We start from the raw sequence: 22,579 nt of genomic DNA on the forward strand, positions 1-22,579 counted from the left end.
GCGCGGCTGTGGGGCGGGCGGCGGCGGCGGCCGCTGCGGGCCCCGCGCGGCGGAGCGGAAAAGGCCGCCCGGCTGCTGGCGGTCGGGGCGGCCGCGCTCCTGTGGGGAGCGGTAACTTCGAGTAAAGGTTAAACTGTAAAAGCTTGAGCAGCCGGAGGTTGCTGCCAGGTTACCCCTCCCCAGCAGATGGGCGCGGTGGCGTGTGAGGCTCTTGCACCTTTACCCGGTGTTGTGCTGCGCGGGCCGTGCTGCTTATTAGCTTTGGCCAGTTGGTGCCCGAGGGGATTCTTTTTTTTCTCCGTTTGACTAGCGTGAAATGACTCAGTGTGAGGTATCAAGCTGGCAAAATCTATTCTCTAGTTCTAAATGTCGTTTTGAAATGGCAAACTTTGGCACACTGAATGCTGATTATGTAGAGCGATAAGGTAGTCATAGCCTGTGCTACTTTTAATTTTAAATTAATTATTTTAACAACCTCTTTGATCTGTGCAAGTACCTTCTGTAAGTTCTCTCATAGCATCCTACAGCAATTGCAGTGACAGGAGTTAGAGTTYATATATTTCTAGTTCCTTTCATATAAGAAATCACTGGATATTCCATGCTGTAAAATCTGGAGCACAGTGCAGAGTTCATAAAGGAGAAWTTTTTTTTGTTGTTGTTTGAAGGGATTTAGATTTATCTGCTTTTCAAAACTCCCTTTAGTTTGCTTTGTAATCAATACACATTTTACATCTACTAGTTGAGGTCGCATTGATGAGCAGGAAGGTGCTAACTTCTAATATGCTGAGTCGCTGTGGTCACCTTTCAGAGTTTGGAGAATGAAGGAGGATCTTTGGGAACTTTTTTTTTTTTTTCCCCCCACTCCATTAATAATCAGTTGTGCATTYGGAAGAAATCTGGCTAGATGCTCTTTTTCTGGTTGTGTGTTGCATTTTGCTTTTTGTGCCTCCCTTTAGAAGATTTTCCTGTAGTCTTTACAGGGTTATTAGCTTTTTTTTTTTTTTTTWWTTTTYTTTTCCTAMARAACCCCTTTGTTAAATAAAGGATGGCGCAAGAGCAGAAAACACTGTGTTGTTTTTCTGTCCTTGCTAATGTTGACACTACCTTTCTATATAATTTATTCTGCGCTGTTATGACTGTAGTCTTTATCCAGATCACTGTTATAAATTACAGTGGTCTTAAGGTAGACTACTGATCTTAATAAATATTCTACCAAACGCTTTCCTATGATTCAGTTTACTTTTTCTTTTGTCTCACCCCTTCATCTGGGTTAGTCCATGTAAGATGATTGTTCAAGCTCGTTTTGGAATAACTTTTTAATTTTGCTCTTCAATGAACTGTTTTACGATCTGCAGCTATTACAGTATGTTACTGTGAAAATTAGAACTTAAGAGCAATACAGTTTCAGTTGGCTTCTATATTTTTGCCAATTAAATGGATGATCTGTTCTGATATATTCGAAGAATATTTAAATGAGTGCTTTAAAACAACTTTTTCTAAACTATTTTATCCTCTATTTATCCTTTTCTGCATAACAAGAGTGAAGCTGTAACTTTTATGTTTCTTCTGTGCATTTGGTGATTGTGGCTTCATATTTAGGTAGCATTGCTTAAGAAATCTTATTTTGGACTGCTTACTCCCAGCACCTGTCATTGCACTGTGTTTTCCCCACTGTCCTAACCTCATTAGATCAGGAGGGTTTTAAATTTCAAAATTCTATGAAGTGTCTCTCAAATGCCACCACAGCTCAGAAATGGTGTGCAGTCCCACTGCTACTACCTAGTACTGTGAGTCCTGATAGCTGATTTTGGTGTCTCATGGAAATGAGTACTTGTTTTATCTTGCATCTCTTCATTGAGAACTTGTCCCTATCTCCATGGACATCTAATTCCACTGCCAAACCGAAACACTTASCATAAATCACTCTGCTGAGTTATGTCTTTTTTTCTGTTCCAGTTGGCTAATAAAAATAATTTCCTACAGGAATTTGAGTATGATAAAAGGGGACAGGATCTGTTTCTCTCACCACCGTAATTTTCCTTCTAGATTAATTACTACTTGATCTTTTAAGCTTATGTTGATGTTTTTATAGGTCTTATTTCCAAGTCTCTTACAATTTTAACAGTATTCCTGTCAATACTTGTGAAATTATCATTCTGTATGTGATCCTCTGAACCAGCAACTGTTGTAGTTGAAGGTTAAATGGAGTTAATTAGCTATTAGCACGTGATGTTCAGCATCTTTGTAAACAACTTTTTCTGTCTTGTTTTTCTCTGAAATTTGCTTGTTTTCTTTTAAATGACAGGAAAAGACAGAATTATATTTGTGACCAAAGAGGACCATGAGACACCAAGCAGTGCTGAACTGGTTGCAGATGACCCCAATGACCCTTACGAAGAACAAGGTCAGTAGCAGGCGGAGAAGTGGAAGTAAACAGTTTTGCATCACATTATATGATATTCTAGTAATCCTCAACAGCAACAAGAGCCAAACCTTGCAGGAAGCAGGAACAAATTTCTGATTCATTTTTAAAGATTAACATTATAGGGCCACTGGTTATTCAGTAAATAAACACCAAAAAATCTTAGCAATTTTAACTTCTGAGTTAGGACATCACATACAACATGCTTTCCATATGTTTTTTTCAGTGTAGTCTGCTCAAATACGTCAGTTGCTGGTGTATAGTTTCAGTTAGCAGCAAGAGATATTTAGAAAAAGCTTTTCTTTTCTTTCTTGCATTAATGTAGTCAGAGTTTAACCAGTGAAAATTTGGGTTATATTTCACTGTCTTTAGATAATGAAGTACAGTTTTCAGATAAGTTGAGTCAAGATACACAGCACTCATTGAGATGAGTTGCTCACCTGCCTATGTGCAGAAAAAATGCCTCTGCAATGTTTGAATATTCTTTTTAATATGAATTATACGTATGACTATTCTTTTACTGTACTAGTAGTAATATAATCAATAACTAGTACAAAAATCTTTTGATACCATATGACAGACATCTTTAAATTATTCGGTTGTCAACTGTAACTATCTTGTCTGAAAAAAAGAGRAGAATTAGTTCAAGTTTTTAGTGAAGACTGCAGTTTTGACCCTAAGTATGTCTATCCTGAAAATGAAGTAATTTAGGAGATTTGAGAGATCAGAATATTTCTGAGATCAGGAGTTGTAAAACTTYGGTTGCACAGATCATATCTGGAGTTGTTTCTACTGGGTAAATTATTCTTACTTCCTGTCATGGTGATTAAGTGAATTTTGCCCTAGGTTATCAGGAACATTTGTGAATTTGAGTTAAAAAAAAAAATGGAATTGCTTTTATGCTTCCAGGCCTGTTAGCCTCTTTTGCTTGCCCTTTAAAATACTGGTTTAAATTAGGTAGCTTTCACTGAGGAATCTCACTTAAAATCATGTTGTGTTGTAACTTCTGATCAAATATAGCGTAGCTATGAATAATGAGCAGTTCAGGAAAACTGTGACAGTTTACTCAGCTGCCWACTTGGCTTTAATTTCTGTGTCTCTGTGTGTGAAGTGATCTCATTGCTTTCAACTCAGCTGAGATAGAAGTAAACCCTTAACTGTTTTGAAAATTTTGTTCAAAAACTAAAAGCTTTGCAAGTAACTCTGTGACCCTTAGAGGGCAGTGTTTATGCATAGTTTAGCAGCTGGAGCACAGGGGTGCTTTGTTAGCTGACATAGTATGTAGTTCAATTAGAATCTTATCTTTTTATGTCATTAAAAGAACTTTTTGTTTCCATACATTGAATTATGTTTAAATGATTTTACATTTAGCTGCCTATCTTAGCTTTAGAGCTTCATTAAAACAGTATGCACAGTCAGCAATTGCATTTAAACATTTCATTCTCTAGACAACAGAGTCTACTCAATTTTTAATGACTCAAATGAAAACAATGAAGAGAGAATTTAGAAACTTTATGTTGTTTTAGATCATTACCTGAATGAATAAACTTATTTCAAGTTGAATAACAATTTTTCCATGGTGTGGTCAAATCAGTATCTTCCTTTTCAAGAATTAGACATTACTGCCAAAGATGCTCTGAATCCTAAATTCCTTCTCTGACCTGATCATAGCCTGCTAGAGTGTTTTGTAAAGCAAGCCTTATCAGGATGCAATACTCATTTCCTAGAAAGAAAATTAAGCGTAATTTAAAATTTGTGAAATTTATATCCAACCCAAGTCATTGTCAATGCATAAGCACTATTGACTGGCTTAAGGCAGAATCACTTTGGGGACTGTTTGTGGATAYTCTTGTGAAAACGAGTAACAGAAAAGATTGATTAAATCTTTCAGTTTTAATCAACTTCAGTGAAACGCACAATTAGAAACAGTTTATTTTTCTTTACTGAGAAATAAACACTGGATATGTTGATTCAACAGTAAGCTTCACTGGCTTTTCAAGTATATGACAGGGTTGGTGTGATTGAGGTTGACCTGATACCCTTCCTAAAAGGAGAAGAAGCTTTTTTTTCCTTCTCTGTTCTTACTCAAGCCATCAGTGGCTATGTCTTATTTCAGAAAGATATTCAGAAGCTGAAGTTTAGTATATGTCAAGAATTTCTCTCTCATATTTTAAGCAGTTTGGGCACTGACTCTTAGCCAGCAACACATTCTGCCAGTTTGGTGGAAACAGACTGTACTTTGGGATGTGCTGTCATTGTCTTCGTGAGGGTGGTGTTTCAGCTCTTGAAGGTTTCAAATAGCAACCTGTTAYAGGCGATGAAATCCAAGTTGCACTTACATCTGTTACTGTCTTGACTTGACTAGAAGATGGATCCTGAAAATGATTCTTGTAAAGCCATTCATCCTTASGTAGAAAACAGCATCTGAGAACTGGTTTTTAAAACAGTATTTACTCTGCTTAGTATGCTATATGAAACAAAATCTGAATTTTTAAATCTTGTCTCAGACGTGTTAAAAATTTATTATTTGTCTGTAAAGTGCAAAGGTAACAACCTCTAATGATCAAGTGGTGGAGTTACGTTTTCAATTCCTTTTCTTTGGCCTAGGACTTTTTGTCTCCTTCTGGAAAAACTAGAGGCTGCTTGCAAAATAAAGAGGAAAAAAAAAACAACTGTTTCTAAATAGCACATCTGGGGAATGTACCAGCCCATGGGAATCTTTTAATTCACTGAACTGTTAAGTCACCTTGTGTGGTGCGGCTAAACAGAGTAGCCTGCTCTTTAGCTAAGAAAATTCCTGTATACAGGTTGGCTTGAAGTTGTATGTCATTGGTTAAAGTTTACCAGTCTTCCCACTTACCGGTTACAGTCTTTCTTCTCATTCAAAAAGTATTCTAGTCAACAGAAAGTATCTATTTAGCAACAGTGTGTGGATGCATATTTGTCCTGGAATTAAACATCTATTTTTGACAGCAGATTTTCAGAGAAAAGTGTCTATCTCATTATTTGGGTCATGCAGCCTAATACAGAGATATACTACAAGGGCCCTAGAATGTGAATACAGGATGCAATTCTCTTATGACCTCTATAGAGAGATTTCTTTTACTTCTTTCTTGCTCCTCCTCACTCTCAATTACTCTTTTTTTCTGATTGTACCTGTGTAATGAGTATATAAGCTTGTGCCATTTATTTAGATAGCAAACTAGCTAAAATTCAAGGAGTTGCTTCTTTCTTGTTTAAATGCTCTATTTGGTGATTCCTCTGTGGTGTATTTTATTAGATATGGAGAGGTTTTTATTAGATACGGAGAGCTTATTGAGCAGAATAGAAAAGACACTTTTTTTTTTTTTTTTAGTAATCCTTAAATCACCTGCTTCCTCTACTTCATGGTAGAAAAAAGGAAAAAGCCAGAAGCTAGTTATGTCAGGGAAACCTTATGATGGAAATGTGTATCTATCTGTATGATTAGAAAGAGAATTTGTATGTGTGAGCTTAAATACTTAAGCTTATTCTTAGCATGTGATAAGTTCCTGTCACATTTTAAGGGCTCTCTGAAAACTTCTCACTTGAGCTGTCTCAGGCTACGATGCATTAGATAAAACAGAAACATTTCACATATCACACAGAGTGTAACTGCATCTAATGGGAGAGAAATTTATGGGCAAAAAAGACATATGGGCAAAACATTTTGGAATATGTTGTAGTGCAGAAGCTCTGTCTCATGTGTGGTTTTTATTTAAAAGAAAATTAGAAAAGACTTTGCTATACATAAAGTAACATGCAGGCTTTTCTAATTTAGCTTCTATTTTGAATGAAAGACTTGGTTTCCAGTGTTCAACTTCTGTGGCATAATTCACCCTAATAATTCTTTTGATCTTTTCTGCTGTACTATATACAGAACAGTCATATCTAAGAGAGAACAAGTTTATTATATAAATATGCCATTATTTGTGCTGTTTTCTAATACAGATTAAACTTAGTTTATTTGGGATGTCGTGTTTTTTGTAGGGGCCTTTCTCATACTTAAGGTAAAAATGTAGGTTTTTTCATAGTTCTTACTTTTCGTCAGACATTAACAAACATTAGTCTTTGTATTTTGGTCAGTAGATTACTTGAGAAAATGCACTCTCAGTTTCGCTAGAGAGAAAATAATGTAAGAAAATTGTGCTGAGTTCTTGATTTCTGTACTATCAGTTGTGAAGTTTCAGTGACCAAAATCTGAAGGTACAGAATCACTTCGAGCTAAAAGCACTGAGAAAAATACGATCTGATGAGCCCATATGAAATGGGAAGTCAGACCGACAAGGGTAGTTCAAATTTAGTGGTCTGTATCACAGAGCATCTCAGAGTTCACTGTATATGCCTTTTAACAGCTATGGCTGATGGAAACAACTTAGAATCCATTTGCAGCAGTATTGAATTGCAGAAATTAAAAACTAATATTTTTACTGTAGAGTGTGCTTTTGGTCTTATGTATTGCAAATGAAGAAATTTAAACCTAGAAGACCATTGAGGTCTTTACTCCAGTGGGTTAGAATGATTTCTTGTTTTAGTTGACTTCTGTGAAGAAGACACTAGTAAATTTTATGCATGAAAAATAGTATTAGCATCACATATGTGGTAAGAAGGCTGGCTGAAAGTGCTTATAGAACTGCTGAACAGGCTGTTGCTATGACCAAGACAGACCAAAACAGAACAAGTCTGTTTTTCTCCAGACTTGTTCTGGTCATCTTATTTTAGAGGCAAAGTTTTATAATGGTTTCCACAGAGGACTGGTGAAGCGAAAATGCTTTCCTTCTTTTAAGGAAGAGCTTGATAAAATAAATGATCAGATGTACAGGACTGTTTTTATGACTTATGCAGTCCCTTTCAATCCTGCTTCGTATGTTTCTGTCAACTCACCTTCGCAGAAAAGCTTTTTACTTGAACGGTTGGCTTGTAAAAAGTTTTATCASAACAAGATTGATACTTCATTATAGCAAGTACAAAGACAAGTGTTAACATATCCATGATATTAACAGGTTCCCTGAGGTGAAAGAGATTAGGATATGTGAGGTCAGCAGGTAATGGCTAAACCAAACTTTGAGYTGCTATGATATAAACAGGATGAGTTTTTCTTTCCTGAGTGCAGGCTCAAGAACATTGCAATCCGCTGGATCAGTGAGGTTCAGGCTGCATTTGAAAGAAGCTTTAAACTAGAGAACTAAGAATCATCACCGTACACCCTATCTGTTGCAGGCTTGTGCTTCAAGGAGAGTGATGGATGAGATCTGTTTTGATTTTAATTGTGTTCTAGGCTAGCTGATACACTTAATTGTTTAACTACAGCAGAATGCATACCTATCTGAGGTGTGGTTTTTTTCCTTTTTAAAAGATAGCCTCTGTGCTGATAGCATCAGAAACTGAAGCCACTTTAAGTGATCAAATATGTACAAACCAATGTCCGTGTGGTATCCAAGAATGTATTGTTTAAGGAGTGACTCCTACTTTGTTAAAATTTGAATGTTCACAAGGCAATTTTGGCTTTAAAATGAACAATATCTATTTTTATTTTAAGAGGATTGTTTAACAAGTAATTTTATTGCTATGATGTCTTCAGGAATATTTCAAAACTCCTCTTGTATTATTTGTGAAGTGTTAGAAAAATGAGTGTTTAAAATGACTGGTTGATGTCAGTGGGGAGAAACATAGAACTTCAAAATCTAGTTTACAAAGCAAACCACGGTTGTTCTGCGCTGCATGATCAATGTCTCTTCTGCTTTATGTAGTTCTTGGCAAAAAAGAATCTGGCACCAGCCATCCATTTCCTTGTCTCAGCAGTTCTATTTTTCTTCTAGACAGCCAGAGATGCCATGATATGATGTACTAGGTATATCTGGTCAGTACAGTGATTATCACAGATATTTTACAAAATTATCCTGTTGGATAAAACTCTGTCTATGAAAAACGACAATATTATGTCAGTTGACAGAGTCATGCTAAGGAAACTGTTACTTACAGTAATGTAAAAGAGACTCAACAACACCAAGAAAGGACTAACAGTGTAACTTGATACTGAACTGAGTTGACCAAGTTGGAGCAATGATAAACAAATTGCAAATTAGGATGAAATTTTCTATTCATTCCTCTTAATATAACAAAAAACATGGTTTGCTGTTGCTCTACTAATACATAAGATTCATAGTAGTGTGGCCCAGTGGCCAAGGTGGTACTAGCAAGGGTGMAATACATCTCTGGAGCTTCATGATCCCATGGGACAAGACAATAAGTAGGCTTACTGAAGTCTGTGATAGCATTTTAGGTGACCCTAAGTTGCACCTGACCCTAAATATAATTTTCTCTTCAGATCAGAGTTGATGCAACGCTATTCTCTGACAGTGGCAGTTGCATACCAGCACGTAAACTTCAATTTTATGCACATATTGTCAGCTCCTGCTGAAACTCAACCTGAAGTTGAAGTTGGGAAGCTGACTTCTAGAGAAGAGGAAACTGTCAAAGTAGGGAAGAAGCTAACTTGGATGATAGCATAGAGTTTCTGTAGTTTTTTTGTAGAGGAGCATAACTGCATGTATGCTCATGTGAAGTAGAGAAAGGGAATGAAGATGTATTGATTACTTAGAGCAATATAGCAGAGATTCTAGAAGTCCGCATGAACAAGTATTACATTTCTGTGCATGACGGTTCAAAAAGTTTCCAGAATTTACAGGGGAAATGTTCTGCTTGAACTCTGTCATCTCTRTTGATAGCTCAAAGAACATTGCTAATTTAAATCTCCACCTTGGTCTTCCACCACTAAAGCTTTTCATTTCTTTTAGAGACTAAAATGACGTCTTAACTCATTTTCGTTTGTAATCTAAAACTGAGGGGGAGGTTGTTTGTTTGTTTGTTTTGATGGTGGAACTTGGCGTGCTGGCATGCTCTTACTATTCCTTTTGTTTTATGGCATGTGAGTTGATATGTGCATGTCTAATGAATAAACTTATTTATGTTTTTGTCGTTCTAGTTTTCCTGTTCAAATTTTAAGGGTAAAGTTGTGATTTAGTATTCCAGCGTTCATTTAAAAGAAAAGAAAAAAAAGCATCCATCCAGCTTGATTTGAAAGAGTTCTGTTTTTAATGCTGATACTAAGTTCTCATGTTCTCATGATTTGTATGAGAACATTTTAAGGCTTGCATGCTCTTCTGACAGGTCTGTCGAATGGATTGACTTGATTCCAACTCATGGTTACTTCCACTTTGGAATTTTCTTAGAATATTCTCAACAGTCTATAGTCAAGGGAGAAAGACTTAATTCCAATATGGAGATGGAACTCATCTCACTTGTGCCCAGTAATGGATCATACAGATCAGAGATAGAAGTAGACTAGCCAGAAAATGGAAGGTGATTCGCACTCTTGAAGCTCCAGAACCAGTATGGCAATACTGGTACTTCAGATTATACTTGCAGTGTAGCAGCTTTTGTGGGATGAAATTAATTTTTGAAAGGAGCACTTAACTTTTCTTCTCTCTTTTGTTTGTTCAGGATTGATATTGCCCAATGGAGATATCAATTGGAATTGCCCATGTCTTGGTGGAATGGCTAGTGGTCCCTGTGGGGAACAGTTCAAGTCAGCATTTTCTTGTTTCCACTATAGCACAGAAGAAATAAAGGGATCAGACTGTGTGGACCAATTCCGTGCCATGCAGGAATGCATGCAGAAATACCCAGATCTTTACCCGCAAGAAGATGAAGAAGAAGAGAAGGAGAAGCCAAGCAAAGATATAGGAGCTAATTCTATGGAAGCTTCTGTAGCTAAAGAAGAGAAGGGATCTAGCTAATGAAGATGCAAGGAGGCTGTTGTCTCCACTTCTTATTTTCAGACATGGACTTTTGCAGGGTGTCTGTCTTTTGAGTCTTCAAGAAATGTTTCACCATTGTTCTATACACTGTATCATATTAAATAATTTATTGCAGAAGGAGAAATCTCAGTGCTACAGCCTTGCAAATAAATACTGCAAAAAGAATGAGTATGTGTATGTACTGTGTAACCTGTTAGTGGGCACAGCCAAAACTTCAACAGCTGTTTTTTCCCTCCAATTCTCAGATAGTGTTTTGACTTGAAAAATATCTCTAAATATGTAAAATGCACAACTTTCAACTAAAATTTCCACTAGTGCACCAGGTCTGTCTTCATTTCAATGTGTTCTGATTAGTAGCTGTTCTTTTTTTAATATATTCTGTTCTATGAATAGAAATTGAATTAAATAACTGGGTTTCCTTAAGACTTTTTTGCCAGTGATTCAGAATGTAGAAAATGACCTAATTTAGAATTTGTAAACTTAATTTCAAATGGCATTATTTAGATTATGGCTGTATTTTACTACTGACATTACGTAAGGACTGCCAGAAAAATGTTGCAGTGTGTGGCTCCTTTGATTTCATTAACTGATTGTGATGACTTTTACATTTTAAAAAAGTCTGTTGTGCAACTTTTTGTATGAATGGAAAAAATGGCAATCACTTGTTTTATTTTTGCTCTGAAAGCACTGTGTGTGAGTTTTCTTAGTTGATGCCTGCTTCTTCAGTGTATAGACAGATTCTTATAAAAAGCTTTGGGATTAAAATGAAAATGTCACCTAGGGTAGTGATCTCAAACAGATACTGTGACTTAAGTGCATATTAAAAAAAAAAAAAAAAAGAAATCATTAAAAGCTCTTCTTTCTTTGGGGGGAGGTTTCATTAACAGTGCTTGGATTTGAGAGACTATGACATTCTTCTGCATTGTAAGCAGGCTGTGAATTAATTTGTGTTGTAAAGACCAGTTGCTTCAATCTGTTGGTTTTTATTCCTGTCCCATTCTCTCTCTGCCCCTAGCAGGGAAGCACAAAAAATGTAAACCACTGTCAGTARCTATAGTGGGTTGTATCATGAACCAGCACTGTAAAGGCTTTGAGGTCCTGAAAAGCTGTCCAAATACATTAGAATTACTTTAGAATTATGAATAGTTTAAAATAATTCACTGTAGCTTAATACCTGTGGATAAAGGGAATGCTGCACTGTATTTCTTCCCTAGCAAAGCACAGGTTGTGTGAATCATATTACAAAATCAACTGTAACATTGGCTTCAGTAAGTGTCCATTGCAGCTTTCCTCTGTATGTGTTGCTTAGCCTACTAGAACATAGTAAAGAAAATYTGCAGTGGCAGTAGTATAACAGTAAATCTAGTAAGGCTTGAATGCTTGCCTGTCTCCGTGGGCAGGAATCTCAAGCACTTGGCAACATTGCTTCCAGATAACACTTTGGTGTCTTATTGTTCACCTGAATTATTTCAATCTTAGTGGGGATGCTTCTGAATGTCTTAGAGGAATTTCTGTTAAAATTTAAGATCTCTATGAGTTCTTCATATTTCAGTACAGATGTTGGATCCTCAAGAAAATTGTAAGAAAAGAAGAAATTAAGTGGCTGACAGTAATTCAGTTCTGAAGGGATGGATAGCAGGTACTTTCAGCATGTCTTTGCATTTTAAAGAAGTAAAGCATGGCTGCTTCTCAGTGTGTCTCTTTCAAGCACAAGAAGACAAATGCCAAGTTAACCTGAGTAAATCGGCACAAAAGCAGCARTGATAAATCTTGGCACTTAGGCAATTGGACCATGAAAATGAAATGTTAGGCAATCAGATAAACACTGGGCACCAAATACAAACAAATCACATGCACCTGAGCTTTTGGTTTTTCAAATGGAAATCCAATGCGTTGTTTGTAAAAAAAAAAGCAAGAACAGTTCGTGAAGGAGTGCTCTGTTCTAAGAACTCTTTGCCTCCTATTCTTCTCTGCTGTGCTTTTCTTTCCCACGCTGCCTTGATGCTTTACAAGTTTTGGATTTATTCTCTGTAACATTGTTTATAACACTTGTGTACTGAATGTAAAGTGCAAGAGTTCTAGTTGTATGTAGCAAGGGACCACCTGAACCTCTACTTACAGAGGTAACCTACAGCATATAATTGAACTTGAACGTTTGTTTAGGGTARAGTTGCTTCTGTCGATCTGTTGTGGCTTGGTGAGCTGCTGTGCTAGATCTTGTACAGAAATGAGATGGGTGTAAGGGACCTTAACACTAGAAATAAAATTGTGAAAACCACTATTTAATGTGTTTAAGATATTTTGAGAAAGGTAGTCATAGCTTTAAAGAGATGTTTGTGGAAGCTGTCATCTGTGTCATTTTCTTCCCCCCCCCCATGGGGAATAATTTCTAATTTTCTTTCTAATTTTCAAATTAGTAAAATAATCGTGTCATTTCCCTGCATTTGCGTTCTGGGTAAGTTCTTAAATTTGGAAGTGACGTATGTCTGACTAAAACAATCAAGCTTCATTCATTCTCTTCCCCTGTTCTCTTTTTTTATTGCTTCTACTTTTGCTTTCAGTGTCAGCCTATTCTTTTTTCTGACTGAGTTTTACTGTTAAAAACTTAATAATAAGGACAAGGATGTGTTTAGATGCAGAATCTGTCCTACCTGTCTTCTGGTTTTTAGTTCTCAGAGTACATTTCCTGCCATGGAATTTGGATTTTGCTATATTAATAGAAGTAAACACATTCAAACTTGTTTCTGAGATTTAAGTTCTTGACAATCTAGTATGCTTGCACTTGCATGAAATATTAGGAATTAGAAGGCAGATCAACTGTAAATATATATATCCACTTTGTTGGCCCTACTGAAGTGAAGAGAGACTGTTCAGTGTGGATTCTGGACTCTGCAGCCGAATCTGATCATGGAATTTTGGGGCCAAGTTGTCTCTCTTGACTGCCGTTATGCATCCCTTGGAAGTATTACAGAGTTTATGTGGAGAGTTCTTACCCATCTCTAGTAGTAGTTTTTTTTTTTTTTTTCTTTTTAAGGCTGGAGGAAAGGAGAAAATACCTTGTCTTGGGTTTCTTCTTTTGCTGTGTGAACTAATGCAGTTGTCTATGTACAGATAATGTTTATGTTTCCAGCATTGCTCTGACGTGATTTTTTTTTCTTTTGTACTTGTAACTTCCATTTTAAACTTAAAATCAATCAGTGGTTATTTTAGTAGGTAATAAAGATGATAAAATACTCCCTGGCAATATGTGGAAGTTGCCTTTTTAGCATCTGGAAACAAAACTTGCAGCTGCATATTGCTGTAAGTGTTGTTTTGTTGGTTTTTTTTTTCCTTTTATGTGTTTATTTGCTTCATAAATACTCTCTTGGTTTTCTGTCCGCCATCCGTGAGCTACCGATTCTTTGGGAGAGGTAGTAAATTTAAATGTTTTTGAGGAATTGCCTGCATGGAGTTATTTTTCAGTGATTTTATGCATGTTTCATCGGATGCTTCTGTATATCAAGGCAAAAGTATTCATAGGTGAGGAGAAGAAAATATTTGAAATAATTGATCTTTAAGCTTGGGCCTTTTGGTTGATATCTATCTTATAAAATCTAAAGTGCTGAGTATTTATTAAAGATTAGCTAGAAGAAAGTGTTAACAAGGCATGAAACACTTCTAGACATAATAGAACGTGTCTTTAACGTAGATAACTTGGCACAAATGATTATGTGCAAATGTAATTCTAGCTGGATTTTATCCATTTCATTTTTAGGAAAGAAACCCAGGTCATTGTAATGGGATTCACCCTACAGCTTTTTATCATTACCCCTAAAATAGTGCCTAGCACAATATTAGTGTTTAATACTTCAATTCTCCAGTTTCATACAGTCTCCTCAGTTATTGCACACTCTCGTAATTCTGGAGTAAATGCAATGATGAAACAAGTCATAGTTTTTAAGACTGGATAGGACTGTATGTGCTGTGTTAAACCCCTGCAAAATGCAGGCCATAAATTCTAATGTAATTTGTGATAACTTGCTTGTAAGGATGGGGTTGTTCTGGGAACTAACTTAACTTGAATCAATACACAATGTATCACATCTTCTGACAAGGATAAAGTTATCCTATAAAAGTTGTTTGTTACAGTCTAATATATGTTTAAAAAAACTCCTGTAATGTACAGTTAACTACTGCGAAGTGATAARCATTAGATAAACTGCATTTTCAGAATGTTTCAAAGTTATTTACTCACTGTTTAGTTTTTTCTGCTTTTCCCTGCAATGATAGCCTACTTGCATTTCAAAGTCCTAACTTTAATTGTGATTAGTAACTTTCCTAGAGATAAGACCTTGTCTCAGGTGTGAAAATGACTTTAATTTGCTTTTTTCCTTCCGTGCAATAAGGTGTCTAGATGGAAAGACATATCTTGTTGTTTATTCTGGGGATCTGGCAGAGCTAAGTTGGAAACAAGATCTGTATCCTATGCAATTCTTATTGAGAATGCCCTTGTTAAAACATAGAGTAATATAACCTGTTCATGTCCACGAATCTCATAGTGAGGAAAGTTATCTAAATAAGTAGGACCTATTTTTTTATTTCTAAGGAAAGGGGAGGGGGGGAGATACTCTATGCTTCTTAGACTTTTATTTTACTTTTTACTGAAATTCTAGCAGTGCTGATCTAGAACAATGTAGAGACGCTACCAGCAGTTTGTCATTTATTCTAGATCAGGTCTATTCATTGGACATGACTTTATTTTGTAGATAAGCACCAGCATGTCTGCAGTTATTTTTTCAACTGATTTTGGCCCCTCTGGAGCTGAATTTTTGCAGGTAATACTGAGAAAAATTAAGAGAAAAGACCCGCTCAATAGAAGAACAACAGAGAGAACATAATGTATGGAATACTAGGGTTATGCTCTCCTGCTAATACTAAAAGACACCTGGCATGTTCAAGGCATCAGTGTTAACACTACTGCAAAAGTTAAACTGGGTAATTTGGTGAATCCATAATCAGAGTATGAGATTTGGAAGGCCTGAAATGCTAAGGTGTTAATATGTATGTTTTTTTTTTCTAAATGTTCTTACCTTCATTGTTGGCTAATTCTAACTGTATAAGATAGCTAGAATTCAGGTTTGTGACTTGTGGATATTTAGCTGAGTATGGAAGGAAGAGAAAAAGCTCATCTTTCTCTCAGATGTTAATGTATCTTGATACTGTCAAGATCAAGAAATGGTTCAAAGACTCTTCAGTAGAGGCAAATGTTAAAATGGTGAAGTATTAGCAAATATAATGCACCGCAGTTTTTACTAAGACATACTGAGAAGTTCTCACTGCTGCTGTTAAAATGTTAATAGCATTAGTAAAAGCTTGCCATGGATTTTGCACCCATCACTGCCAGAAGCGCAAGGGCTTATGATTCGAGTACCCTGCGCATTCATCCAATGGTTCATGTTAGAACAGCCTTTTCATAAATCTAGATCCACTGAGAGGAGCCCATACAACACACTGAAACACCTGAAATGTTGCTGTATTTTCCACCATTTGTTAATTTAAATGAAATTAAATAATGGACGTTTTGTCCTGCTTGTTGTGGGGAGTGCAGTGTTTGTTGCTGCTTTATTTTCTTGCAATTCAAAGAAAAATTGGAGGTGAGAAGTTTCTCCCAGGGGTATCAAGGGCTGAATGTGGCAGCCTGTGGCTGCCTAATGGCAAACTGCCAGTTTTTCCTTTCTGTTATTAACTTCRCTTTCCTCAGGAATCCTTGGCCTTTGCCTTTTTATTCTCCCTCCCCTTTTCTCCCCTCTCATCTCCCCCCCTCCCCCGAAGAATTCCCTGGTTTTAGTACAAACTGTAGTCAGCAGCAAGAGCCTGAATTGAGAGGCAGCCTCTAAAACGAGAGGAAATGTACAAAAAAAAAAAAGGCATGTTACGATTAGTTTTGATATATCAGTGAGCAGACAGTTCATGAAGGCCCTGCTGTAGCCAAAACAAAGAGCACAGGAAGATTTGTAGTGATTGCACATTGCAGATTAACCCGGATCCTGCAACAATGATTTGATGGGTAAGTGGACATAGGATTTGCTGTACCAGATCTGATGACCGATYCTGTCGATGTGTTTGTTTATGAAAGCGACAAGTTCCTTATGCTTCCTAAGAAGATGAAAGCATCCACCAGCAACGTGCCTATTCCCTTCTTAGGGTGCTGTGTAGGAGAGGAGTATTTAACTTCCACATCAGTGATTTCTAACCTTTCTTTTTCTTGCTATTAYCAGAGTGGTGTTATCTCCACCCCTTTTTGCTTTGCGTTTTCCCCTTTCTGTATGCTCTCAAACAGTATTATCATAGTTGTCATCCCACTTCTCTGCAGACATTCACCTTTCTCTTTACAGGTATTGGCTTTGTTTCCTTCTCTGGTCCAGGGGACTGTTGTTTCTTTCTGCTTGCAACATGAAGAACTTACTTAAAGTAAAGAACTAAATTGGATCCAGCTGATCTTGTTGTGTGTTCGCCCTGCACGGAACGGGTGAAGACTGGCAGAATTTAGTAGCTGAATTCTGTGCTTGTACTTATTACCTGTGCTTTGGGTGCARCTCCTGATTTAGAATTAGTCCTGTGGATAATCATTATGTTTTTATATTATGAATGTGTACAGATGTTATTAATAGGTGTTACCTGCACAGTTAAATATTGAAATAGCCTCAGTGCTTGTATGTGGCTTCCCCCCCCCCCCAAAAAAAAAAAAAAAGCCATATTTCAGATGGATTGGAGTTGTTATCTTCAGAACTAGACTTACTATTTCTGAAAAGGCAGAAATGCTGAGGGCCTGCAAATTTGAGCTAACAAAAGTTCTACTATGTGTTATCCCACACAGGCCCATAGTACTTGTCATGAAGGGACTACACCTGATGTAAAACTTTTATCCAGTACCAATACACAGTCACAATCTCCAAAAATAGAATTTTGATCTCGGATTTGGACCTGTGTATTTAAAGTGATGCATCATAATATTTCAYGTCACTAACTATAAGTTTAAGGCTTAATGGCAGTATTTGTCATTTTAATAAAGTGTGAAGAATGAAGACCAGGAATTAGAGGTACAGTTATTTTAGTACAAGTTAACAAGTTCAGTGTGAACTTGTACGGTGGAACAAAGAGCAAAGGTAGCTATACTGCAGAGCAGCAAAGGTAAGTCTCTGTAATATGTTTTTGTTTTGTTTTAACCATGGGGACCAAAACAAACAGTCTCTTATGTATTCAAGCTCTRAGCAGTTGTAGTTAAGGCGTCTCTTACCTACCCACTGTATGTTTCTATTTTCATGCCTTGCATCCCACAAAGCAACTATATGCCAAGGAACAGTTTTAGACCTCRTTAGACCTCAAATCACGAAACTTTATGTATGTATTTTGTAAGGAAATAATATACCTGCAAATACATGTAAAACATTGTAGGATTTGATGTTGATGAGTTAGTAAATTAACATACTGCTTATATTAATCAGCTGTACCTGGGATAAGAAGTTGCTCAATAAAAGAATAATTTGTTTCATGGTGGCYTTATTAGCTAAACACTTTTCTCCGTTTTCCTGGCTCTGTGCGAAGACTATTGAAACAAGAGCCTGATGTCTGGAATATTTGTGGTTTATTAACTTAAAAAGAATTAATATGCACATGGTTTGAGGATTACATGGTGTAAAATTTTTAAAATAGATCTCAAACCTCACATCAATATAAATCTCTAAGTATTTTTAATTGAAGTTTTAAGTACAAAAAAGAAAATGTGCTACAACACATAACAAATAACACACTAACTTTTCCAGGTCTGAGGGGCTTTAGAGAGCATATTGTGTGAATTATATCAATTCAAAGAAAGCTTACATCAAGCAGCATGGAAATATTTTGGGACAGATGGTAAACACTACAGAGAAAACTTATTATTTATAGCAGTGAGCCACTCCCAGAAGAGCAGTGCACAAGATGATTGTGCATAGGTACATTTTTTTCCTCTTAGTTGTTTGCCAAGAGCAGAAGATGGAGAAGCATTAGTAGCAATATATCACTACATTGGAGTTAGTTAGGGCTCAGTTCTTGTAGCGACTACTTAATGAACTGTCTTGATTCTCTAGAGTCTCTATTGCCAGAATGACCATGTTATTCATGGATGCACATGCTGCACAGCTGTTACAGAGAGCTACTTTGGCCTCCAACAATCCTGAGTTTGCTGCTATCTATGGAAAACTACATGTGCTTCTGCTTCAGGCTATTGCCTGCTCTATTATAAATTTTCTCCAGCTTTCCAGATTTCTTTTCTTATGGGTAAACTTTTATTTCATCCTCATGCAGTGTTTCAATGCAATACATCATTGCTACTGTTTGGGATGATTGCTACTGCCCCTGAAGCACCTTGTCTATTTGGTTGTTGTAGCGTTGTTCACGTGGATGTTTCAGGGACAGGGCATATTTTAGAAGTACTCATATTTTAGAAGTACAAAAAAAAAAAAAAAAAAAAAAAAAAAAAAAAAAAGTTGTCCATCCTCTTCTGTAGTGGGTGAATGCATCTTTTTTCCCATGTTAATAGTTGTATTACTATATCACCTAGGAGACACAGTCACAGAGAGATTCACAAGGTACATGGGATTGTACACAGATCTACAGAACAGTTCCTTTGTGATAGAAGTAGCTTTTATGGTAGCTTTTCTCATTCATTATATATAACCTTGCTTGTTCTTCTGAGGAATATGTAACAGCTATTGCTAGGAAGATAGATGCCATCTTGCACTGTTTCATGCTCATCTTCTCCTGAAGTCCCAGTTCACAAGCCAAAATCTTTTAAATTTCCTTTCCCAAGTCTCATGGTGGTGATCGTGTTAAACTTTCTCAGTTCTACTTGAATTGATACCTGTTCTAACTCATTCTCTGCAGTTCATTTCCATTTGGAAACTTCTTTTCAGGTAGGCTACCTGGGTTAAAGCACTGCAGAAAAATTGGTTGCATGTGGTAGTTCTGTGCAARTTGGAACTTTTTCTCCATTCTTTGAGTTTTCATCTTGGTGAACTTAGAGATACCTGATTAGCAAAAGGTAGTAATAGCAATAAAAAGTCAACTTGCAGCACTGGCTCACCCTAAATGCTTTCATTTTGGACTTTCTAATTAATTTTGGACTTCCAAAATACCTGCTACCCTATAAAGCAAAGCCACTAACCAAGAGCTAGCAGTTGGAACRTAAATGTGCAATGTTTCCAGCTAATGGAGGGCATTTAATAGACGTAGCTTGTAGAACTGTTGTGTGCATCACCCACTGTGGAGATAGCTGAAGTGTGAGATACAGGGATGATTATCTTGGGTTCACATAATGGCGTTTGCAGTAAAGTGGTCATTAACCGTTTGTATTGCAACAGGCCCCCAGGAGAACTCACTGGGGTATTAATATTCTTGTTCCAAATAGTATTTTTACTAGTAGTAGCTGGAAATACTTGTGAATGACTTCGTTAACAAACAGTGTTCATCTGCAGAAAGGAACAGCGTGGGTGCTTATCCTCCCCACAGAATCACCAGTTTGGCACAAAAAAAGTAGAATATGGAAGTTTACCGTAACGTAATACTGACTATTTAACCAATATGGAGTATGATCATAAGTAACATCTTCAGCGGACAAAATGGCGTGTGTTGAAAAGTGTATTCTTTAGTTCAAAAAAGTTAATCAAGATTTTAATTTCTTCTGATACACCCTTGGACAACACACTGGGAAGTCCTGTAGACTTTTTTCGTGTGTGTGTGTGTGTGTGTGTGTGTGTGTGTGTGGTCTTTGAAAGAGAACAAGTTGATCACTTTGTTGTAAGACAGTTTCTGGAGCCAATAAAGAAAGCAGTTGCTATGCTCTTAACTTCTATAAGCTGATGTTTCAAATTAAGCCAAATTAATGGCTTGTTGGAGATGCCACATTGTTGGATACTGCTTTAGATAACAGCAAATAAATAATAAAGTGCGTGCAAGACAAACGGAAAGAAAGAAGGAATGCAACAGAGGAGAGGAGAATTGCTGAAAAGAGGGGGGGAGAAACACTGTTTATGCACTGTCAGGAGAAAAATTAGACTTTTAYTTTGTAAATGTCTGCCTGTCTTACACTTCCAAATGATCTTAGGAATTTTATGATGTTCAATTAACCCTAAGGAAAGTGCAACCAATGGACTGAAAGAGGCTGTTTCTTCAGGTCCCTAGTGATAAAAAGAACAAACTGATGATTTACCTAAGTTTCACATCATAACCTTGGACTYCTATCCATTTGCATTAGGTTTAGGTTTTTCTGCATACTATGTATGCTAGCCATACAGTACTAGAGTTAGATATCTCTTCCTGTCTTCCTTGGGAGCATTAAAAATAAAAGTGCAGGCACGARATAGAAGCATGCAGTAGTAGTATGTGTGCATACTTTTTTTCTGTGTAATCTGCAAAAAGAATAAGCTGACCCATTATAATTTCTCCTTTACTTAATGAGTGAACATAACCAGCTTCATTTGATCATGAGTTCTCTGTCACAGGAACAGAGGTCTTAAATCATTCCTTAACTAAGTATTTTGAGGAAATTTTAGTTTTACTAGCTACCTCTTAATTACTGTAGAGTAGGCTAAAATAAATTTAGGAAGAATGCTTTTGCGGAACAGAAATACTTTGCCAAGAGTGCAGATGTTACCATCCTTATACCTCTCTGGAAAAAAATCTTCAGGCAAAAGAAGAAAGAAATGAGGGGGAGGAAGGCAGCCTAGCTTCAGTATTTTAACTTGGAAGTGTGACCAAGAGAAGTAAAGCAGAATGAAAGCACCRAAGGCAATCAAATGCCAGTGGTCTTGAGCACAGTAAGAAGAGCCAGGTGGCTTCCATCTCACTGTAGTTACCTCATTTAATACACAGTCCAACCAATCCATTTGMCTCCTCTTTCTCTTGCCTGCTTGTTTTTGTAGCATCATAAACTCAACATTAGAGCCTCTAGCTCCTCTCATGTTGTGTCTTGGTGGTTCTTCCCTAGCATAAGGCTTTTTGGTGGCAGTTGCTACAAAACCTTTGTGTGGTGTTGCAGACTAAAGTACTGCAGCAAAGAGCAAAATGATCTTGGAGAGTAAGAGTTAGGTTTGGAATCAAAAGTGAGCCATTGAGCCAGCAGACCTTAGTACTAAGAATTAATGATAGCAATGTACATCTCTATAGAGGACCTCATCAGAGCCAAGTCCCATGTTAGTTTGTGCAGCAATGTGATAATTTTGTCCTCTAGGAATCAACACGTTATATTGGTCTAGTTGCAGTTTGATGGTAAATAAAAATATCTGAGCTTTTTTAAATAATTTCTTCTGGCATGCTTGTTTAGTATGATGGCACCTGTAAAGCTGAAAGAAATTGCTGCTGGTTAGTGGTCACTTAAATACAGAAAATTACACCCAAGTAATGAATGCACTATGTAAGCAGCCTATATTCATTAACGTCAGGTTCTGACCTGAAGTGCGGAAACGCTAATCCATATCTTCAGTTTTGCTTTGTAGAATGATTCTCTGGGTGCAGTGGAATCAGGCTGAAATTAAGAACCAACTTGTAACCTATGTATGATGCAACACATAATTTTGCATGGTAAGACTATATTTTTTTGAAAAAAGTTGTCATGGCCCAGGTTTCCTGTCTAAGCATGTGAAAGGAGAAAGGATAGTAAGTCTGCTTTCATTGCTTCAGCTAGGAGCGTGTTGAATGGGAATGAACGAACTAACTACACCTTTCACTGCAGTGTTATTAAAAGGGAAAGTTCATCACTTTCTGCTTCGAAGCAGAAATTACTTGCATCCAGTTCGAAGAATATCTGCTACTTGTTTTCCCAAATATGCTTTCCAGGGTTTCACCAGACTGTTCATGTTCACAAGGAGTTTGCTCGTCCTAGAGTCCTCCTGGCCTGCTATAAGATAATCGGTACCTAGTTTAACAAAAAAAAAAAAAAAAAAGAGAGAGAGAGAGGAGTCTGTCAATAAATAGAAGAAAATAAGACTAAATGCTAAGTTTCTCCATTACGTAAAGCAATGGTGAATCACATAAAGCAATTTCTCCGTTGCATGTAGCATCTTAGCCAGCTATGTCTAGTTTTTATATTCCAGTTTAGGCACACATGGTTTTATGTGTATGTACCTTCATGTACGTCTCAATGCTGACTCCTGGGCACACAGGTTAGCTGTTCTCACATGTGTATGTGCAGAAATCACAAGTGCCCAAATCGATTCAGTTCCAGGGAGTTACCACTTGCAAGTTCAGTGCCTCCACATGCAGATGACTAGGTTTGATTCTGACCTCCCTGCCTCATCCCCCC

The 22,579-nt window shown here is 36.9% G+C and overlaps 2 protein-coding genes across 2 annotated transcripts in view; one reads left to right on the forward strand and one right to left on the reverse strand.

The window, feature by feature from the left end:
* Positions 1-2,273: 2,273 nt before the first annotated feature.
* On the forward strand, positions 2,274-14,463 carry CHCHD4 (coiled-coil-helix-coiled-coil-helix domain containing 4). The gene is made up of 2 exons (XM_085324133.1): positions 2,274-2,404; positions 9,944-14,463. Exons 1-2 carry the CDS (start codon positions 2,299-2,301, stop codon positions 10,237-10,239), a joined length of 402 nt encoding a protein of 133 aa, XP_085180259.1. The 5' UTR covers positions 2,274-2,298; the 3' UTR covers positions 10,240-14,463.
* Positions 14,464-18,732: 4,269 nt separating this feature from the next.
* Positions 18,733-22,579, reverse strand: part of LOC146600451 (netrin-4-like) — a 56,132-nt gene continuing 52,285 nt past the window's right edge. Inside the window, exon 10 of the mRNA XM_085324146.1 lies at positions 18,733-22,192. Coding sequence (XP_085180272.1) covers positions 22,056-22,192 — 137 coding nt within the window. The 3' untranslated portion in view covers positions 18,733-22,055. The remainder of the gene's footprint in view (positions 22,193-22,579) is intronic.

The sequence above is a fragment of the Rhea americana genome, unplaced genomic scaffold, assembly GCF_003343005.1.
Source record: "Rhea americana isolate MKP2758 unplaced genomic scaffold, rheAme1 scaffold_120, whole genome shotgun sequence".
NCBI lineage: Eukaryota > Metazoa > Chordata > Aves > Rheiformes > Rheidae > Rhea > Rhea americana.

Bases quoted from the DNA above. Each gene is read 5' to 3' on its own strand.
- CHCHD4 (XM_085324133.1), top strand. From the start codon at position 2,299: ATGACAGGAAAAGACAGAATTATATTTGTGACCAAAGAGGACCATGAG. The intron at 2,405-9,943 runs GTCAGTAGCAGG...TTGTTTGTTCAG, and splicing joins TGACCCTTACGAAGAACAAG to GATTGATATTGCCCAATGGA.